The sequence below is a fragment of the Chelonia mydas genome, chromosome 10 (assembly GCF_015237465.2).
Source record: "Chelonia mydas isolate rCheMyd1 chromosome 10, rCheMyd1.pri.v2, whole genome shotgun sequence".
NCBI lineage: Eukaryota > Metazoa > Chordata > Testudines > Cheloniidae > Chelonia > Chelonia mydas.
Window position 1 is genome coordinate 8,533,241 of NC_051250.2, and position 22,760 is coordinate 8,556,000.

Sequence of the window (22,760 nt, forward strand, 5' to 3'; positions counted from 1 at the left end):
TGTCACCTTAGGTATGATACTTAGTCCCTGTGTCTCTTTCCTCCCTCAGAGGTGTTGTGAGGATATACACAATAAAGACTATGAGGAGTTCAGACACTACAGTAATGGATGCTTTATATGTACCTTAATAGAGCTAAGCTTAATAGTCCTGACTAGTAGCTGACTGCTATAACTAATAGACAGTGCTGTCATCTGTATAGCTCCAGATGGTCCTATGAAAGATTTACCAAGAATCATGTGAATTAAATGAAAGGGAGAATTTGATTTAATGTGGACAAAAGCAAGTTCCACACACCTGGATTCTTTCAGCAGCCCCCTGAAAATACGTTGCAATATTAGATGCTATGGATTTATCTTCATGTTGCATGAAGATTATACCCTTGCTAGGATTTCAGAACAGGTACTCAAATGCCAAAGCAGCATCTCTCCCAGCTGTACTAAGGAGAATTCCCAAGTGCTTTTGGTAATTGATACCTTCTATCAGGTTTCCAGCCACTGAGAGGCAAGACTGTTGCATTGTCTGAGATCATGGAGTGTTTAGCTGGATGATCCACCACCTAATCACACACTGATATCTCCATCCCAGAGCCTGCAAATCCACATACTGATCCACGGCATGTAATAAAACTTTAGAAATGTGTGGTGGCCTTTTAGGAATGTTAAAAATCCATCCCCATATGGAAAATGACAAGAACATTTGAGCTCTGTTGGGAATTTTGTCTGTATCTCTGTCTGGTTGCCTCTGCCTCTGGCCAGCAATTAGAGCAACCTCTGACCTTCTAGATACACTTATTCAGCAAAGCAATAGCTGCAGCCTATGACAATCAGCTCAGACAGACAGACAGACGGAGTCACAGGCCGCAGAGAAGGTAAAGGTGCTCAAAATGGGACCTCATCCTGGGAAGACAATGGGAGTTCTGCCATTGACTTCAAAGATCCCCAGCATCAATCCCAGAATGCCTGCCTGTTATTCTGTGTCATCAGGATTCAGGCCATGAAATTCTTGCTGGATATTTCTCTTTATTACACTCGAGGATGTTTTGTATGTTCTTACACTCTACCTAGCAATGACATGTTACCATATCGAATTTTGATGATAAAATATTGTATTGATACTTCTGCAGCACCTTTCTCATCTGAGGATCACACAGCACTTTAGAAACGTCAGTTTAACTAAGCTACACAGCAATGTGGGACTTAGATGAGAAATACAGAGGGATTGTTTCATTCAGCCCTTTCAGGGAAACCACCGCTGGTGTGGAAACCAGCACATGTTTAACAATGCAGAGTAACGCTGCACAGTGGTTTGGGAGAGGAAACGAAGAACAACACTTAATTTGATTTAAACTGAAAGGGAAATTCAAAAAGGCTAAATATAATTACTGGTGATGGAATTTGCCAAGATATGAAGGTTAACACCTCTGCACTTGCAAAAGCCCCAGAGGCTCCTTAAGACCACGAATGGTCAAGACCTCACAGAATTTACTTTTAACTGGAAAAGCAGCACCTCCAGGAGCAGAATTACTGGTTCAATATCGATGCAGAAGGAAAAGTGCCACCTACTATGTCACCGGCACCACTTCCTGCAGTGTTTCAGAGTAGCAGCCGTACTTAGGAGGTTTTTTTCCATTCAAATCGCGCTCAAGCCCCGTCCTGTTCAGATTTGGGATCACAGGAGAAGGTGGAGTGGCTGCCAGTCTCGAGTTCAGACTCCATTACTGATTCATAGACTCATATGTTTTTAAAGCAGAAGAAATTATTATGATCAACTAGTTGATCTCTTGCAGACACAGGCCAAAGAACTGCATCTAGTAGTTCATGTGTTAAGCCTGATAACTTGTAGTTGAACGAGAGCAGATATCTAGTCCTGATTTAAAGATTTTAAACATGCAGAATCCACCGTCTTCCTTGGGAAGTTGTTCCCAGGGTTAATCACCCTCACTATTAATATGTGTTTTATTTCCAATCTGAATATTTTTAGCTTCAGCTTCCAACCACTGGATCTTGTTATGTCTTCTCTGCTAGATTAAAGACCCCTCTAATACCAGATATTGTCTCCCTCTGTAGGTACTTGTAGACCGCCATCAAATCACCTCTTAACCTTCTTTTTGATAAGCTGAATAGATCCGGCTCCTTAAATGTCTCACTATAAATCAAGTTTTCCCGTCCTTTAAACATGCTTGTAGTCGCACCCTTAACCATCTCCCATTTTTCAAAATCCTTTTACAAGTGTGGACACCAGAATTGGACATAGTATTCCAGTGCTGATCTCACTAATGCCAAGTACAGAGGCCATATCACCTCCCTGCTCCTATTCAGAATGCCCCTGTTTATACATCCAAAGATTGCGTGAGCCCTCTTGGCCAAACAGCATGTTGAGAACTCAGAAATTCGGTAACAGAGGGCTTTTCAATCTAGCAAACAAAGGTGTAACAAGATCCAATGGCTGGAAGTTGAAGCTGGATAAATTCAGACTAGAAATAAGATGCAATTTTTTAACAGTGAGAGTAATTCATCACTGGAACAATTTACCAAGGGCAGTGATGCAGTCTCCATCACTGGAAATTTTAAAATCAGGATTGGATGTTTTCCTAAAAGATACAATTTAGTTCAAACAGAAATTCAGGAAAAACCCATGACTTGTGTTACACAGGCAGGCAGACTAGATGTTTTCAATGGTCCCCTCTGTCTTTTTAATCTATGTTTAGATGATTTCCAGCCTGCCTCCTTTTCCAGAGTCACTATTTCCCAGAATGCAGACCCCCATCCCATAACTTTGACCATGATTCTTTGTTCCAACAGTTATGCCCCTGAATTTAGCTGTATTAAAACTGTACCGTTATGAGCTGGGTGTAGGGTGACCACCCATCCCAAATTAGGCAGGACAGTCCAGAAATGCAGAGTTCAAGTCCCAGTCCTAGGCTGAATGACTCCGGGACAGCATTTGCTCTGCATCTGCCTGAGGCTCAGGGGTGGTGCCAGCTTCTTCCTGCTGGTGGTGGTGGTAGCAGGGGGCTGAGGTGGGCCTTAGCTCCCCCTTCACCATAAAGCCCCACCCCCTGTCCCTCCTCTCCCCTGAGGCCCCGCCTCCTGGCCAGGCCAGAAACCAGAGTGGGGCAGTAGTAACAGCTGCCCTGGATGGTGCGTCTCAGGGGGGCGGGCACACAGGCCGAGGGCTAGTCTCAGACACCCCGGCCCCCTGTCCAGAGCAGGTGGAGGGTCTGAGGCTCCCCACAGTGGCCCAGGCTCCCTGGGTGGTTCTTGCTATGGCTTCTGGCCTGGCTATGGGGTGGGACCATGAAAGGAAGAAAAGGAGCAGGGAGTGGGGCCTCAGGGGGAAGAGGAGGAGCAGGAGGAGGGGTCATGGAGGGGGTGGGGTTCCTACATGTGTCCCTCTTTTGCCTTTTGAAAAGGTGGTCACACTAACTCAGTGGTTCTCAAACTTTTGTACTGGTGACCCCTTTCAAATAGCAAGCCTCTGAGTGTGACCCCCCCTTATAAATTAAAAACACTTTTTTATATATTTAACACCATTATAAATGCTGGATTTGGGATGGAGGCTGATAGCTCGCAACGCCCATGTAATAACCTCACGAACCCCTGAGGGGTCCCGACCCCCAGTTTGAGAACCCCTGCACTAACTTTGTTATGGGTTCCTCACTGAGACTGATAAGCTTGAATACACTCTTCAGTTAACATAATTGTAAGGATAAGCCCCATCTAGGAGAAAGGAAATATGTGAACACACCCAGGAATGTTTGTTGAGTATTGTTTTAGGTACAGCTCTGTGTGTTGTGTGTGTGTGTGTGAAGGTGGAACACCGTGGACCAGAAACCAACACAGCCAGCCAGAAGGAGCAGCTGAAAATGCAGTGTCTGACCCTGAAAGAAACCGGGGGGGGGGGAGGTTTTTGGTTCAGGATGCAGGCTGAAAAGAGTTTTCTTGCTGTTGTGAGCAAAAGAAACTGTTTTCTGCTATTTGCTTCCTTGTGTGTACATTCATTGTCAATGAACAAAACTGCATCAAAGAAATACCTGACTACCACAATTTCTGCTCCCAGGGGCCCAAACTAGCCACTCAGGCCAAAACGGGACCACAGCATAAATAGTAACGGATTTCATTTCAGACAGCAAATTACACTCCTACCTACTTCAGGCCATCCCTGTGCTCCACTGGACTTACTTAGCTACTGTGAAAACCATAGTGCATTCTGGGGTGTCAGAGCTGAGTGAGGGGACAGGGGATCGGGACAGGGGATCAGGACAGGGCTGGCCCTAAAAACCAAACAGTCTATTTTAGAATGTCAGCTGACAATGGTAAGCTCATTGTAAATGTAAAGTGCTTGGTAAGTTGTTCCAATTACCCTCACTGTTAAAAAATGGTGCCTTATTTCTAGTCTGAACTTGGCTACCTTCAGCTTCCAGCCATTAGATCCCCTGTAAGCGCTAAGCGTTATGACGCTGATTATTCATGTGCTGAATACCCTTCTCATAGGCCTGGCTATTGAGGACATTCAGCACTATATGGCGGCCAATTCCCAGGATGTGGCAGTCTCCTCTGAACATAAGGAGGACCTTTGTGACACCTTAGACCTCTCTTCCCATTGGCTTTCCCTTGGTAGAGATGCACTCAGCAGGACTGTCCCCTCCCACCCTGCGTGCATTCTTCATAGAGACCGGGACAATAAAAGAATTTGTGGAATGAAGGTGGGTGGAGAATATAAAAATCCTTATGTGGGTGATCTGTCTGTGCGTGTGTTACTCAGGCAGCTTACTCAGCTTGTCCTTTAAGGCAGAGTTTCCTAGCCTATGTTGCCATTAAAATATGTGGAGGGAAGGTACAGTTGATTAAAGCTCAGGGCAGAGAAGAAGGTTGGTTGGCTGGTTGGCTAAATCACTAACTTTTCTCCACTGGATTCCTAATGGATTTGAGTCCTCTGTGGCTCACATAAAAAATGAGTTTGGTGGCTGAAGCCTACAGATCCAGTTTCAAAAGTGGCCACTAATCATGAGACTGTACTTCCATTCTTGGGTGCCCTACCTGAGATACTTGGGGGCTGATTGCCAGAATGGCTGTGCATCCGAAACTCCCACTCTCTTGATTTGGAGCTATAGGTGCTTAGCAGCTCTGAAAAGCAGACATGAGATGCTGTCAGGGTTCCTTCCCCACTCTGAACTCTAGGGTACAGATGTGGGGACCCGCATGAAAGACCCCCTAAGTTTATTCTTACTAGCTTAGGTTAAAAACTTCCCCAAGGTACAAACTTTGCTTTGGCCTTGAACCGTACGCTGCCACCACCAAGCGTTTTAAACAAAGAACAGGGAAAGAGACCACTTGGAGACATCTTCCCCCAAAATATCCCCCCAAGCCCTACACCCCCTTTCCTGGGGAAGGCTTGATAAAAATCCTCACCAATTGGTACAGGTGAACACAGACCCAAACCCTTGGATCTTAAGAACAATGAAAAATCAATCCGGTTCTTAAAAGAAGAATTTTAATTAAAGAAAAGGTAAAAGAATCACCTCTGTAAAATCAAAATGGAAAATACTTTACAGGGTATTCAGATTCAAAACACAGAGGATCCCCCTCTGGGCAAAACCTTAAAGTTACAGAAAACAGGAATAAACCTCCCTCTTAACACAGGGAAAATTCACATAAAACAAAAGATAAACTAATCCACCTTGCCCGGCTTACTTATACTGGTTGCAATATTGGAGACTTGGATTAGGATGGGTTGGAGAAGATGGATTTCTGTCTGGCCTCTCTCAGGCCCAAGAGAGAACAAAAATGTAAACAAAGAACACAAACAAAAGCCTTTCTTCCCCCCCCCCCCCCAGATTTGAAAGTATCTTGTCCCCTTATTGGTCCTTTGTGTCAGGTGCCAGCCAGGTTAGCTGAGCTTCTTAACCCTTTCCAGGTAACAGGATGTTGCCTCTGGCCAGGAGGGATTTTATAGCACTGTGTACAGAAAGGTGGTTACCCTTCCCTTTATTTTTATGACAGATGCCTTAATTTGGGCTCCTTAAACATGAAAGTTTTGACCTTAGCACTTGCTTGATATTTGTCCATAACATAAAACCCACCACACAGGGCTGAACCAGGGAGCAAAGCACAGGGGGAGATGGGAAAGGAGAGGCACTCATTTAATTAATGCTGCAGACCAGGACAGAGATAGGAAACAGCAGCATGCCAGAGGGTGATGTCAAAGCAGAGGAGCTCCTGAGGGCTTGTGTGAGCCAAGAACAATGGCAGGGATGATGAAGGAGCAAGAAGGAGCACTGGGAAGTGTCTGATTTCTATCTTTCATTTTCCCTTGGAAGAAATACTGGCATTCAGCTCCTGTTGGAGAAGAGCTGCTGCAAGCCCTTCCTTACTATGGTCAATGAACCGTGGCCATTAAAATGCAAAGCCAACATTTGTGCTAAAGAAACCTGGAAGGGCCAGCTTTAGAGCTGAAAGAGAGGTTCTCTAGAGTCTCATTAGTTTCTGGCCTCTCTGCTGAGTCTGCCAGTGCCCACAAGGGGGCCAACTGATGCAGTGATTTTTACCAGGTAGACGCTTATCTACTGGCAACTGGCCTGAGGCCACCAGTCTGTTATCAGACAGTGACAATGCTTGGTTACTCCCATGCTTGATTTGAACCAGTGACCTAGAGGTGGGAGACTTGGTATCTCATTATCAATCTCTGAGCCATTCAGCGACCCTTAAGATATGTCATTTAGCATGGGACACCTGTCAAATCAGATCCATTTCTTGGCCTAACAACTGTGATCGGCTTAATATTCCTCCCACTAGGTGGCACAATCAGCACAACTGAAATGTCAGTATTCCCAGAACAAGTCTTACGAACAGCCTTCCCATCAATTCGATTCTGAGGAGGTCCTGGGAGCAAGCCAGGGGGTTCTTCCTGGTACCTGGGGTGACAGTGTGGTGAAGCAGAGAGTTGCGGGGAAAGGGAGTTATGGACAACCTGCTGCTCCTTTCAATGTGCATATCTTAAAAGCGTAAACACGACATAGCTACGCATGGGGGATGATTGTTGAATCCATACCTGATGCCAGAATATTGAGAAGGAGACAGTAAGAGCTGGATGAGAGAAGGCAGCAGTGTGTGGATGGACTATGAACCATTAGGGAATTGCAGGCTCTGGAGAAGGGTGGCAGAGTGAGGTACATGAGGAAGGAGAGGCACATGGTGCCCTAGAGACTCTTTCAGGCTGCGGAAAGGAAGGGGATGGTGGAATTGACGGGGCAGGGAAGGCAAAAGCAGGAGTGATGGGGGGGGTGGGCTTTAGAACAGAGAGGGAGGCTGTGGGTTTGGGATTCACCAGGGAGGGAAAGCCGCAACGGGAGTGAGAAAACACCAGACTTCCTGTGGCTGGTAACTCGTCTTCTTCCAGCAATGTTCCTTGAGGTAAAAGTATCGGCCTGAAAGCATAAACTGGCATCTTCCCTGAAATCTGCTGTCCTGCATATTTCGGAGGCTGTTTGTGGAGTGTCACTGTGTTGTGATGATTTGTGGTGTAGCAATGACAGGTCCATGGAATTTGATGACATCTCACTGCCATGTGATTCAGCTTGATGCAACGGGGCAACATTTTGAAAGCAGTACGATGACGCTCTGATGACGAAACGCAGGGATGCTTTGTTGCAACGTGATGTTTTGCTGCACGGTGCCCACGTTTTCACAAGATTCAGCCACGTTTTGCCTCGTCGCGGCCACGTTTTTGATGCTCGGTGGCAGCGTTTTGCCGAGATGTCGCTGCGTTGGGGACGGGAGGTGCCCGGCACGTTATAGACCTGGTGCAGTCACACTTTGCTGCCAGGTGGCACCGTTGTGTGATAACCGGCCGGGCCGGCGGGCGGTGTTTTGCCTTGTCCTTGGCCACGTTTTGAATGGAACGGGGGCCATGCTTGCCACAGGGCGACGAGGGTTTGATGTGACGCGGCCACGTTTTGTGGCCCTAGCTGATGTGGCCCCCGGGGACCAGCCTCCCTAAGGGGAACCAGTGACTCTCCGGGGCCAGGAAGCGGGTGACTGGTGGAATTTCCCACCCTCCCCCAAACCCCAGCATCTAGGCAGGAGGTCAGAGCCGTGTGGGCCGGGAGGGCGGGGCGACGGTGGCCACGCCCCTCCCTCCGGGGACCCAATGGCGATAGAGTTCCGGCTGTGGGGGCGGGGCTGGCTGCGCTCGGCCCAGCTGCGCGGCTCGCCAGCTCGCGGCTCAGTATCTCGCCGTTCGCCAGCCGGGCTCGCGCCGCCCGGGGACATGCTCCGGCCCCCGGCCTCCGCCAGCGCCTAGCTCCGCTCAGCCCAGCGACCGGCCCCGGGACCAGCCATGTCCCTCCCCAGAGGTAGGAGAGAGCGGGGGGCTTCACCCCAGCTGCAACCTCCCCGCTGGGCTACGGGGGTCTCCGGTGGGTCCCCCCCCACCCTCCCTGCGCGGTGCTCCGCTTCTGGGCTACGGGCTGGGGGGGTCCCCTCAGTGGGCTCCCTGGGGAGTGGCCCTGCTACGTTGGGGGTGCCCCCCGCCAAGTTCCGGGGTCCCCTTGTTCTCCATGCGGGGTGCTCCCCCTTCGGGTTACGGGCTGCGGGGGTCCCCCCCGTGCGCTCCCCGGGAGGTGCCCCTGCCGTGCTGGGTTACAGGCTGGGGGTCCTCCTTGCTGGTTGTATACCTCCCTCCTCTAGCCAGCATCGCGAGCTGGGTATATTCTGTCTTTCTCCCACTGCCCCATCTGCATCCATTGCAGAGTTGCCCTGCTAGCATGCTCTCTGGCTCTCCTCCTCGGTTACAGAACTGCCCAGTGTGCGCCTGGTTCACCTAAAATCTTCTGGCCACCTCCTCATCCTTCTCCCCTGTAGCCGCATGGAGTTTAGATTGACTCTGCTCCAGAGCTCCTTGACTGAGTGCAATTCTCCAGCCAGTGGGGCAGATTTTGGTGTGTGCCCTGTCAGCAGGGTGCCTGGCCAGACAACTGCTTGCACCTGGTGCCCGATGCATGTTTGGACATCTCACGTTGCTTGTTATTTTTCCCTCCCGTCCTCCAGTAGAGATGGGGGAGAGTATCTGCTACCTGCAGGTGGAATGTTGCTGCAGGAGACCCTCTATACCAGTGCTACTCAAAGTGGTGGTCCGCGGACCGGTGCCGGTCCGTGAGCCATCGGCTGCTGGTCTGCGTGCACATTGGGGGAAAAAAAATTGCCGGTCCCCCACATCAGCTAGCTTGAGAAGCACTGCTCTATACAGGGCTGAGATTGGCTGAGACTGTGGAGGATGGCATTAATACAACAGGAGCAGCCAAGAATCAAAGAAAGAGAGTGGGTGGGTGGGACAAGGCTGGTTCATGGACAAGGGGAATGAGCAGCATGACAGATCAGATTTGCATGTGTTTTGATACTGCTAATCTGATTTACAGGAATATACCGTACTAAGAGACCTTTAATGCAAGATGGATTCACAGTAGTGTTGGTGTTACTTGCTCACGGGTGGGGATGCCACTTGGGGAAACTTTTGCAGCATTAGCAGCCAGAGTTGTATCCTGGTCACAGTGAGTGTTATATCTGCAATTCCAGTTCTTCTTCTTTTTCAACACTTAGCCAGACGGTCGGCCGTAGCGATCATTCACCATTGGTCCATTCCTGCGCAACTGCAAAGGCTTGATGGCCTGAGAGTCCAACATCGGAACAGACTTGATGAACCCATGTAATTCCAGTTGGATCAGACTAAATGTTTTCCCACTAGTATTCCAACTTGGGTGCTGTCTGAAAGGCAGGGGCCTGGAGGTGTGATTGGAGAAGGTGCTACGGCATTTCTGAAGCTCTGGGCTTCAGACGTGTTGAATATGGTGTCAGAGCATTCAGAGGGAGGGCTTTGCATTGGTCTCTTTCTGGGAGTAGAGAGAGAGAGAGACAAAAAACCTTTATAAGCATATTCCTCAGTCCTGACTCAAGCATTGAAATATGGATTGGATGGACTGTATATTACTTGAGTAGAGTTACATAAGCTGGGAAGATACCTGATTGTTGCCTAATCTTTCATGCGTAAATTACCTGTTATCTGCATACTTGCTTTACAGCCAGAAATTAATAGGTAGCAATAATTATGGCTCTTTTACTTTACCTCAATTATGTAGAATAGAATCTTTAAAGTTCAACTCTCTTGTAATCAAGTTCTTTGTAAAGAGCCTAGCAGGATTTTAGAGTAGCAGCCGTGTTAGTCTGTATTCGCAGAAAGAAAAGGAGTACTTGTGGCACCTTAGAGACTAACCAATTTATTTGAGCATAAGCTTTCGTGAGCTACAGCTCACTTCATCGGATGCCAGTCGGAGAACACTTCAATCTCTCTGGTCACGTGATTACAGACATGAAAGTTGCGCTATTACAACAGAAAAACTTCAAAACCAGAGTCCAGCGAGGGACTGCTGAATTGGAATTCATTTGCAAATTGGATACAATTAACTTAGGCTTGAATAGAGACTGGGAGTGGCTAAGTCATTATGCAAGGTAACCTATTTCCCCTTGTTTTTTCCTACCCCCCCTGCCCCGCCCCCCCCCCCCCCGAGTTCTTGTTAAACCCTGGATTTGTGCTGGAAATGGCCCACCTTGATTATCATACACATTGTAAGGAGAGTGATCACCTTAGATAAGCTATTACCAGCAGGAGAGTGGGATGGAGGGAGAAAACCTTTCGAAGTGATAAACACCCATTTTTTTCATGGTCTGTGTGTATAAAAACATCCTCACTGCATTTTCCACTTTTATGCATCAGATGAAGTGAGCTGTAGCTCATGAAAGCTTATGCTCAAATAAATTGGTTAGTCTCTAAGGTGCCACAAGTACTCCTTTCCTTTTAGCAGGATTTTGGTTCTATATAAACAAATATGAAAGACTGGTTCCCTATTCCAAGGAATTTACAATCTAAGGCCTTGATCTTGCTGTCACTTACATAATTGCTTAACTTGAAGCGGGTGAGTGGTTCCATAGTAGTTAATGGGACTATGTGCGTGCACACACAAGTGTTTGCGGAATTGTGGCCGAAGATGTTAGAAAGCTGCATATGATTTAAGTTGCTCATAGAAATACGCTGATTACAAACCTCAGTGCTTTGGTTTTACTGCACTAAGTCGCTTACTTGCTTTGGCTCAATTACTGCAGTAAGTTTGTGGCTGAATTAACAGACGAGTGATTTCCACAGATGGATCAACGGGGCAGTGTGCTTTGTCTGTCCTTTGTTGAGGTGTTGCATATGTTACAGTCTAAAACTGAGCAAGACTGACTCTGGCTTTCATTGGAAACGCTGGACTAAAATACAGTAACTAGGCCTACTGGTTAAACAGTCTGCTCAGCTGAATAACTGTCTACTAGAGACAGTATGAGATATAAAAGCAACAAAATATTAGTTTTAAATGCACCCTGGTATATCAAAAGTAAGGGTTTGTATTGCAGTGCACACACCAGTTATCAACCTTTCATTCTGACATCAGTTTGTAGCTAAGCTGCGTCAGCATTTTCATATATGCAATCTGATTAGTGATCTGCATCGTCGTCATGATGCAAAATCATTATTTTTGTGTATTTTAAACTTTTTAGAAAAATGGGGAGTCAGGCCAGTTTGCCATTTAATCCCAAAGATTTAGTTGCAAGTTCTGGAGTAAGTGTCCACTCGAAGAACAGCAGAGGCAAAAGTGCAATAAAAACTGTGTTTATTATGACTTCATGACTGCATTACTTCAATAGATCTATGGGAAAGATGATAGCAACTGTTCCGCGCCCCCCCCCCCCCCCAAAAAAAAAAAAAAAAAGAAAAAGAAAATCACTGTTGCAGCTTAGTTAACTTTGAATGTAAATTTCTGTGGATGAGAGTGGTGCAGGTACAGAGCAGTAGCATGTGATGTAACTTCAATAGTGTGAAATAAAATTGCATGTAAAGGAAATACACAGGAACACCTGTCCCTCTAGTACTCCTGGCTTTTGAGCAGAGCTGTGTTTGATCTTTCACTGGACCTGGCATTGATTCTGAGTTCTGACACAGCCTGACTTGACGAGTGTATGTCTGTCAGGCCTTGCCAGATTTTCCCATGTGTCCTTGTTATATGCACCTAACAAACGTGAGCAGGTGTCATGGACATTATTATTATTTGTATAGCTCCAGTGGTATGCCTTGTGCCTTACCGATGAGTAAGAAGATAAGCTCTCTACCCTGAGGTGCTTGCAATTCTAAATTAGGCAGCTAACATAATAAGAAATTACATTGGGCTGGGTTGAGGAGGAAAGGAAAGGGGGGAGGTGGAGGTGGAGAGGAGAAATTATTCCTGACAATTCTGGTGATGCCTTGCCTTGTTAAAGATGAAGAGGGTAAGAGGGGGCAGATCACTCCAGACCTGTGATGGCCAGCAGGATGAAGGCAGGAAGGGAATGCATGAGATTTAATTGCTGCTTCTCGTTTCTCACTGGAATAAACTGGATTTAGATTTTGGGGGACTTTTCTTCTCCCAGGATGATGCACAGGAAACTTGAAATCAGGGCTCATGTGAGTGGATGAACAACACGTAAATATGACTTTGTTTTAAATGACTGTGTCTGAAACGGGGGGAATGTGAACTTGAGTTTCCTGTTTGCTGTGTAACTGCGGTATGAATCAGCAGCAATATAATGGTTCTGAATGGAGCTGCTGACTCATATGCAAGGGAACATATGCTAGAACTTGCTTCCTGGATGGAAGGAGGTCAGCTATGCTGCTTAAAGAGGCAATAGTGAGTTGGCCTGATGGAAAGGGGAGGTGAACCCCTCTCTTTGCTTAGCAGCCTTTCTGTCTGATGGTGCTGAGAGTCAGTCCTCTACTGAGGAGCTGGATAAGACTAGGGCATGAGCTCAATACAGGAGAAGGATTTGCAAGGAATCATGCACTCATATGCAAGGTTCTTTGCCTGTCGGTAGATACTGACTGCAGGGAATATGCTTCCTTCAGAACATACCCATGCTTGCTTTGGGAAGAGCGGGTATTTTAAAATGATCCATATTTCAAAGCTGCTGTCTTCTACAGATTGACATTTCTAGTCTTTTGAGAAGAGCTGGTGCCTGCCTGAAATATAATTGCTGCTAATGTCCTTCTGGGTGCCCTTCTGTGACATATAACATGTGCATGACCTGTTGCTTTCTAGTATGTATAGTTAAATTTTGAGTCCATTCAAGTATACTGATTACCTGGTTCTCTTATTGGTCTGAGATTGACAGCTCCATCTCTGTCCATATCATTTACCACCCTTTGTCTGATCTGAGCGTTTTCCTTGTCTGCTTCCTTTGTCTCCCCTTATGCTGCGATCTATGTTCGGATCAGCTGCCCAGTTAATTGACCAAGCAACTGCTTCCTCTGGAAATCTCTACTCCAGGGATTCTCAAACTTCATTTTAAGGTGACCCCCTTCTGACAACAAAAATTACAACGTGACCCCAGGAGGGGGATCAAAGCCTGAGCCCCGCTGCCTCAGATGGGGGAGAGGGGCCCAGGCCCAAGGGCTTCAGCACCAGGCAGGGGGCCTGTAACCTGAGCCCCACCGCCCAGGGCTGAAGCCCTTTGGCTTCAGCTTCGGCCCAGGGCTACGGGGCTCAGGCTTCAGCTTCAGTCCTGGGCCCCAGCAAGTTTAAGACAGCCCTGGCGAACCCATTAAAACAGGGTCGTGACCCACAGTTTGAGAACCGCTGCCCTACTCCCATCCCATGAGTGCTCAGCTACCGTGACTGCACACCCTTCTTTTCTCCTCTAACTTGCTTTGTACCTTTGAAATATAGGCCCTTCAGGACAGGAACTTGTTGGTGGGTGAGCACTGCTTGCCTGTTGTCTGGTGACATGTTTGCTCTGCAAGAAAGGCTTAGTTTGATTAGACTGCACAGGCTCCCTTTCATTGATCATCATGGCATTAGATCACTGTGGCCATCCTATTGGGTAGGCTGAATTTCCAGAGTTCGCTTCTATTTGGGGAAACTCGCTGCATGGAGTCTGGCAGAGTCAGCTTCCTCTTGTCTATTGCTTCTGTTTCTTGGTCTTAATCTGATCAGGATATGAAACGGGGACCGTTTCTCTGTAACTCTCAAATGGAATAGCTACATATATCCCATTGCAGCTTTCAAAATTAGACTGTCATTTCTGTTTACTCATAGCATCGTCTTCTACCCCTGCAGTTTCTTTAGATGCTGTGTATCTTCAAACTGTTGCGTGTAACACTTGTGAATGGAATGATGTTGGGTGGGAGGCTTTGTCTAAACATAAACCCCTTGCGTGGACTATATTTAAAGCGTAACTATGCCTTCAGCTTTGCAATTGTGTATAATTCACCCTTCCATAGATTTAAGTGGGATGCTGTCACCGATAAGAGGCTCAGAATGTGGCTGGCTTTTTACTGTGCTTTGTTTTTGAAGTCCATGCTGCTCTTTGTTCTGAAAAGCAGATGCTTTAATTAAAAGAATTAAGGGGACACTTGGGTTCTAAAACTGGGAGGGGAGGTGGAGAGGGAAGCAAATAAGGTGTTTTTATGTGTCCTGAGAAACAAAGGTCTTGGTTGATTTCCCCCAATAAGGCAGGAAGAAAGTTTCAGTATTGAAATGAGGAGAAATGCAATTATGACATCTGGAAGAGAATCTGTATGAGAACTGGACTTGGGGGAGTTTCTGTAGCACCAGCAACAAGGTAGCAAAAGCACATTCTTCTCTTTTGGTCTGAGATTCTCCTCTGAGACAGGAAGGAATGAGTGACAGAAATGTAAGGTGTCATGCATATGAGCATCTGCTTTTCAAACCCATCTGCTTTTACTTCCCTTTTCATGTACACTTATGTGAAGCCGTGGATCTGTCTTTCCTGGAGCAATGGCCCTCTATGTGGATTGCGGTTATTGTGGCTTCAAAATTAGATTATAAAAGAGAGGGTTAGCAAAAAAAAAAGTGTCAAATTTTTCTTTGCAGTGGGGCTTGAATTGAAACTAGACTTTTATTAAAAGGCAGCTGCATTTCAGAAGATACAGAAAAATCATCTGTGAATGAACTACTGCTTTCCTGGCAATATGCTCCACTCAAGTGTGGGTAAATAAGTAGTGTGATTTTTAGCATTGACTCGTCCAGCCTGCATTTTTAGGAACTGCACCCTTTGGTTTGATGATTCACTTGTCTTCCATGTGGAATGCAGCTTGGTTAAATGGTTATGCAATTCAGTGGACTTAGATTCCTGAGCTGTCATGTGCAGTCCATACTGTTCCTACAGTTATTGCACCTGATAACACCCAGTTGTGGTAAAATAAAGGTCAGGCCAAAAATAAGGCATTCATATTCGAGTCTCGATCCAGGTTTTGCAGTGGGTCGCCTTATATGTAGTGTATGCTTTAGTATGGAGGCACAATGGCGAATTTTAGTTCTGAACCTGCAAAAGCAGGAGCATTCCTATTTTTCAGTTTGATTGTATTTTAATGTAGTGTATGTGATTCATTTAACAATTATGAGGCATAGAGAAGCTCTCTCTGCACTCCTGATGACACTCTGTTGCACTGTGTCTATTGCCATTTCACAGACAGGAAGAACTCCTTTGGAGCCAGTAAAATATTTTGCTTAGACATCCCTGTATTTCTAATCACGTGTTGATCTGTTTTGCTGGCTGGCTGGATACTGGTTAATATTCATAAGGGCCAAACTTAGCCCGGGATTTTGACTGTGATACAGGTGAAGGTAAGAAGACTGTCTTAAGCATCTGTTTGGATCTGAATCCTTCCACTGCCTTTAGACATTGTTTAGGGCATGAGGACTGTACTGTCCCTTCCATCATGCTGTTCACTGGACTGATTGCCTTGTTGTGTCTCTAGAGTGGAACTTTTTTTTTTTTTAAGGGAGAACAGGTTGTTGGTCTGTCGGTCAACCCCGCCCTGGAGGACCAGTGGACTGCTTTCTGTCTGTCTTGGGTGGTCCTTCCAGGAGTTAAAAGCTCCTGCCAGCAGAGCTCTCGGGGTGATTGGAATGTGCACGAGCCTTCCAGTTGCACCAAGGTGCCATCCCCGGGGAAGGAATCTGTTATGCTGACCATTAGATACTCCTATTCTCTTCCCACCATGTCTGGTCAGAAAACAGCTCCCCTTCCTCCCCATCACAGTCTTCCTTCGCGTCTGGAGCATATGAGACATGAAGGCGTTGTTTTCACTGCTAAAAACTTATTTTTCACCTCAGGGTAACTAACAAGCATGAGCAAAGACAGGAAAGACCAGGCATGTTACTTTTTCCTCAAGGTAAACTCACCCAGGTCAACCCCAGGCAGGGTATAGTGCTGACCTTGTACTGTGTCTTCACTGTGTTTTTTACCTCAGGATAACACCTGTAGTAAAAACCACAGCAGTAAAGACAAGTCCTAAAACAGCGCAGTCATGCTACATGTCAAAACACGTCCCTTTGAAGCCCTTGAGAAGGGTAAACATTCAGTACAGTCTCACCGCTTTGCACGCAGCTGCTTTCATAACACTTTCTAAATGAGAAATATGAAAATATTTTTGATTCATTGGTTTTAAGGCACGAGATCTCCTGGTCTGACCTCCTGCATTGCCCAGGCTGGAATTCCTGCACGAAGCCCGGTGGCTGTGGTTGAACTAGGGCATATCACATAGAAAGACACCTGATGTTGATTTTAAAGATTCCAGGTAATAATAGCTAGGTCTCTTATATAGCAGTTTTCATCAGCAGATCTCAGTACTTACCTTACAATACCTCATGAGATATGGAAGTGCTATTTTCCCTATTTTTACAGGTGGAAAACTGAGGCTAAGTGACTTGCCCAAGGTCATATATGAAGTCTGTGGTGGAGCAGAGAATTGAACCTAGGTCTCCCATGTCCTAGGTTAGTGACCTAACCACTGGACCATCCTACCTGTCTAATGGAAATCAGTGATGGAGTTTAGACTCTTTTGGAGATTATCTTAATCCAAAACATTCCTCCCACCCCCAAAATTAAACACAGCAGATTCAAGGAGTTGTCTGATTTGTGCTCTCTCTACTCTGGGGTATGGCAGCAGCAGACTGGGATGAAAATGACACCACTTAACTACTTTTCCCGTTCTCCCTCCCATCCCCTTATGGGATGGCATCATGGCTCCACCTACCAGGAAGCAAGGAGAAGAAACTCTCTCAGTGATGTACAGTATAAAGGTGATTGCCCAGCTGGTGCCTGGTCTGGTAGAAACTTCCAGAGTGAAACAAGATGATGTGGGGTGCATAAAACAACTGAATTAGTTAAACGCACTATAACCTCCCTTCTTCCCTCCAAGGGTTCATGTGCACTAGGCCTTTTAGTTAACTGAGTGCCTTGATAGCATCTTTTGTAGAGGTTGGTGTGTAGACACTCCCCAAATATTTGTTACAAGCCACATATCTTAAAGCCTTAACAAGTTTGCCAGTTAACTGGATGTATTTTACAATCATGTTAACTCCAGATTTAAAAAAGTCTAGTGTAGACCAACAGAAGGCAGGATGGGGAGGAAACAAAACTCACCACAAGGTTACGTCACCCCCCCAAAAAACATTCTAATGCTGGAAAGAGATAAACCTCCACAGTGCACAATACAAGTAATTTCCCAGAAGAGGTGGCTAACCATAGGCTGTGGTTTGGCACCAGTGTCTGTCAAAACTGAATCCAGTTGCTAGTGCCGAGTTCCAGGAGTGTGATGTCACAGTTGCACGTTTCCAGCAATGCCATGGCTCTCCTTGCCCAAGGAGCTGGTAGGAGTAGAGAGAGGTTAAGGCAACTGGTGATGCACGTCCTGTTTGTATACCGAGCTAATGTACTCTCGTTCGTCATATTGACATTGACGTTTTTGGCAGCTTCTAGGGATATAAAAACAGTAATGCAACTTTTGATTTTTCAGGAGCTCTTTTTGGTTCCAGCAGATCATGAGGATGAATATCTGATTGGGGATGGGGGGACAGGTTGATACTGAGTCCAGGACACTAGATTTGGGTAAAGCATCAGGTAAAAGCTACTGCTCCTTTATTTTTGTGGGAGGTGGACACTGTGTGAGTGATGTGCAGGTGAAGGTCTCTTAACACTGGGAATTGAGCTGCAAATACTGTATTTCCCCATTGGGATCCAACATAGGATCGTGGTATCTTTAGTCTTGGGGTAAAGGAGTGAATTTGTAAGAGATTTTGCCTATATCTTCCTTTCCATGGGTGTTAAAATGTGAGAGGATAAAATGCCCTGTGTGATTATACTGAGCCCTGGTCTTTACAGTGTTCATACTGATTTGAACATATTTTGGGTAGGGGGTGCTCTTTTTTTTTAAATAGTGATCTAGCTAAGGCAGTTCAATCTCCTAGTGTGGGCATAGCTATTCCGATTGACTGGACTACAGGGACCTTTCCATTTAGGAATAAGCATGCCAGTATATTTACTGGTATAACTGCAGTCCCCACTAATTGATTGTGCTGCTTTAACTAGATCTATTTCTGCACCAACACAGTTAAAGCAGCACAAAAAACGTGTGTGGACGAGTCCAGAGTAGCAGCGCATCCTGGGGTTCCTCTGGTCCAGTTGGAAGCCTCTGAAGTTTATTATAAAGGTGGTCAGGGCCTTGTGTGATTAGTAAATATAGTGCACAATGGCAATTCAAAGTACGAGCCAAAGCTGGGGAGGTGGTGATATAAGGGGGAAAATGTTCTGCTGTAAGAGCTGGCAGGTGGTCGTAATACGTTTGACAAATCATAAACGTGCTGGGTCAGGTAATTGCATGAGTCAACCGTGGGGTTGTCTGGGAAATATCTGCAAGTCTGGACTATTTGGCCTGATAAATATCGCTTCATGATGCATGTGTATGAACACCGTCTTCCTACGGACTTAATGGGGACAGCTGAAAAAGCAGTTTTCCTGCATGGGTCAAGAAAATGCATTTCAGCAGATTCTGCAACAGGTGCAACTGCCTGTCAGGGATGCTCTCTGGGCTCCCTTGCTGTGTCTGCTGATACTAATTGTTCAAGAACAGAACACCCATATGTCCCCTACGTGGGCATTTGGCTGTCTGCATACCGCAATGCAGTCAAGTAGGTATCTGCTCTTACTGTCCACATCTTTCCATGCAGGGTTTCTCTGTGCTCTTAAAGCTAGTGTGATTATTCTGTCATTGAAGAGAAACACTTCCATTCGGTTAAGTGTCTCCTTTGTTTTTTGGATCAAGTTCTCTTCCCTGGAGCCATAGTGGTTGTCGGATCTTGCGAGCGGAGCAGGCTCCGACTCCGACTCCGTCAGTGCCCGGATGGGAGACCTGCAGGGATCAAAGCAGGAGATGGTGTTGATCAAGGGCATTTCTTCTGAGCCATTACGATACCAGTGCCTTAGCATCCTGTGCTTCTGCAGGGAGCTGTGATGAAAGGCAACGAAAGTGTTTCTTACTACTAAAGATGACGTGACTCTTTCCGCACGAGACCAATATGCTAACCCCACAGTCTGGCTAATTAAATTCCCTCTCCAGGCTGTGGTGGCTGCGGTCAGTTCCTGTCCTGGAGTGCTGTTGTGAATTGCATTGCAGCAGTGGGTGAAGTGGTCGTTACAAAATCCCTTGTTTACCTAGTGCTCAACTAATATTTGAAACCCTTTGAGATCCTTTGTAAGGTGTCCTAGAAATGCATAGCTGTGAGTTCTGCCCCCTCCACCCTGCCTCAGATGGCACAAATACAGCCATTTGACTGCATCCAGAAAATCATTTCCATTAGCAAAAGTTGCATCTTAATGACTTTTTTTTAAATGTCCCAGTGTATTGGCTGGCATACTAGGTCTCCCTGGCCTTGCTAGAAGTAAAGTTGGTCCACAATTTCTACCCAGCATTGCCTGTTTAAATCAGACCCTGTCAGCAGGCTGTCCTTCCTGTTGACTCCCTTCCCTATTGGTTGACAAGCTCAGTGTTCACAGAAACCAAATAAAGCAACAGTATAAAAGAGGATGCAAGCTGTGGGGATGAGCGGTGTGTGGGTGGAGGTGCTGTGAATGGGATCAGTGCAGGCCTGAGCGTAACAGCCTCTGCTGGAGTTTAGCTTTATCTCTCTGGCAGTGTTTGGATTTCTTAAAGCTTGAGGCCATGCTGCTATTCTGGTTGATGGCCTCTCCCTGTGTTTTAATTACTTATGTTTTAATTACTCGAGTATACTGTGCTCTGTTAAGGGAGATTACTGGTCTCTGGCCTGCACATTCCATTCATTAACTCTTTATTACCTTTTCTCACTGGTTTATGGTCTCCAGCATTATTGAGGTGTAGAATGCCACAGCCGGCTTTGAGCAAGCTTGTCGCTTACCTCTCGGCATGCTGCGTGGTGGAGAGGGGCAATTTTTTAGATCTGAGAGAACTGGAACTGCCAATTCAATGCCTACGGTGTTCCACTGGGGGCCAGGCGTAGCCCTGGTTTCTTTGCCCTAATGTTGCACTAAAATCAGGCCCTTTCCCAATTGGTGCTTCTGTCACATAGTTAGAGGGCCCTACCAAATTGTCAGTCATGAAAAATGCATCACAGAACGTGACATGTGGTCTTCTCCTGTGAAATCTGGTCTTTTGTGTGCTTTTACCTGATACTATACAAATTTCATGGGGGAGACCAGTGTTTCTAAAATTGGCGGTCCTAACCCAAAAGGGAGTTGCAGGGGGGTCACAAGGTTATTTTAGGAGGTTGCAGTATTGCCACCCTTATTTCTGTACTGCGTTCAGAGCCGGGCGGCGGGAGAGCAGTGGCTGTTAACCGGGCACCCCGCTCTGAAGGCAGCATCCTGCCAGCACCAGTGCAGAAGTAAGGGTGGCAATATCATGCCATGCCTCCTTTACTTCTATGCTGCTGCTGCTGGTGGTGGTGGTGGCTCTGCCTTCAGAGCTGGGCTCCCAGCCAGCGCTCTCCAGCTGCCCAGCTCTAAAGGCAGCATCGTCACCAGTAGCAGTACCCAACCCCCCCTACAATAACCTTTGGACCCCCCCCAACTCCTTTTTGGGTCAGGACCCCTAAAATTACAACACCGTGACATTTCAGATTTAAATAGCTGAAATCATGACATTTACAATTTAAAAAATCCTCTGACTGTGAATTTGACCAAAATGGACCGTGAATTTGGTAGGGCCCTACACATACTAAATAGATCTCAGCCACTGCCTTCTGTGAGCATCTGAAGTCTTGGGTCAGTAGCTGTAAACGTGGGCAGATGACTTGAGAATAAAGATGTTGTGGCAGAAGGTATCTTAATATAAGTACAGAAAACCTCAGCGTTACGAACACCAGAATTACAAACTGACCAGTCAACCACACACTTCATTTGGAACTAGAAGTACGCAATCAGGCAGCAGCAGAGACCCAAAAAAAAAACCAAAGCAAGTACAGTACTGTGTTAAATGTAAACTACTAAAATATAAAGGGAAAGCAGCATTTTTCTTCTACATAGCAAAGTTTCAAAGCTGTATTAAGTCAATGTTCAGTTGTAAACTTTTGAAAGAACAACCATAATGTTTTGTTCAGAGTTAGGAACATTTCAGAGTTAGGAACAACCTTTGTCCTGAGGGGTTCGTAACTCTGAGGTTCTACTGTAGGAGAAAGTTGTAAGTGAATTTTGTATGAATCCAAACTTTATTGGCCTCAACACATTCCTCATTTAGACACCCACCACATTCCTTCTCACACTGGTTGTCCTTCTGCCACCATACAGTTGTCGTGTATATCTGACTCCTTTTTTGTGTATGGAGCCCAAGTCACCAGGAAAGTTTGCACTTGAGTTTTGCCTTCACAAGGAGTTTCTTGTGCAGTGATTGTGGGTTTTCCCACTTGGGATTTTACACGTGGCTTCCCCTCAGTGAGCTCTGCCTGTAACAATTGCATGGAAGAAAGCCAACATTTTTCCCTTTTAATCTTTAAAACTTTGACTTCTGTACATTCCATTCCATTCTACATTCCTCTCGGCAGAATGGCCCCCCGTGGCACTACTGATTCTGGGCTTCTTTCATATGGGAGGCTTTTTTTTTTTTTTAAAAAAGGAATGCCTCATATAGGGACTGCCGAGGGCTTCCAAGTGGCTGTAGGCTGCAGCCGAGAAAGCTGTGTTGACTCACAAGGCCTGTTAGACCTTGACCCAGGATATGAGCTGACATGTTGGGACTTGTCTGTCTGCCCGGCAAAAGCTATTTCCACAGAGCAGAGTGACAGTTGTTTGGATGGGATTTGATACAAAACCACCTGCAAAGCTTATAGCTTATTTCCACTTCACTTTGAGAAACACTCTATGCAATTAAAATAAATTGATTTGAGAGACGGAAGCAATAGATGCAGTAAACCGTGACACTGACACAGTGAATTGTGTTGCTGTCTATCCTCTTCCCCTATCTAGGATAACCTAGTATGACCTGGCTCTGCCGCGCAGGCTGTGATGTTGGCATTTGGAAACTCGCTGTTTGAGGGCTGAGGTATCTTTTCATGGACATGCACTTAGACCAGGGGTGGGCAAACTTTTTGGCCTGAAGGCCACATTGGGGTTGCGAAACTCTGGAGGGCCGGGTAGGGAAGGCTGTGCCCCTGCCCTCAATCCGACCCCTGACTGCCCTGACCCCTAACCACACCTTTGCCCCCTGACATGCCCCCTGGGACTCCCAAGCCTAGCCAACCCCCCCCATTCCCTGTCCCCTGACCGCCCCACCCAGAACCTCTGCCCCATCCAACTGTCCCCTGACTGCCCCCTGGAATCCCTTACCATGCCGCTCAGAGCAGCAGGAGCTTGCAGTCCCACCG

General features: G+C 46.4%; 1 protein-coding gene across 2 annotated transcripts in view; it reads left to right on the top strand.

Moving 5' to 3' along the window:
- Positions 1-8,100: 8,100 nt before the first annotated feature.
- MAP2K3 (mitogen-activated protein kinase kinase 3) overlaps positions 8,101-22,760 on the top strand; it is a 54,006-nt gene continuing 39,346 nt past the window's right edge. The window contains exon 1 of one of the 2 annotated variants that reach the window (XM_037910606.2): positions 8,101-8,354. In XM_037910606.2, coding sequence (XP_037766534.1) covers positions 8,339-8,354 — 16 coding nt within the window. In that variant the 5' untranslated portion in view covers positions 8,101-8,338. Of the gene's footprint in view, positions 8,355-16,626; positions 16,664-22,760 lie in introns of those variants that run through there. The other variant, XM_027825166.3, reaches the window with a different exon arrangement.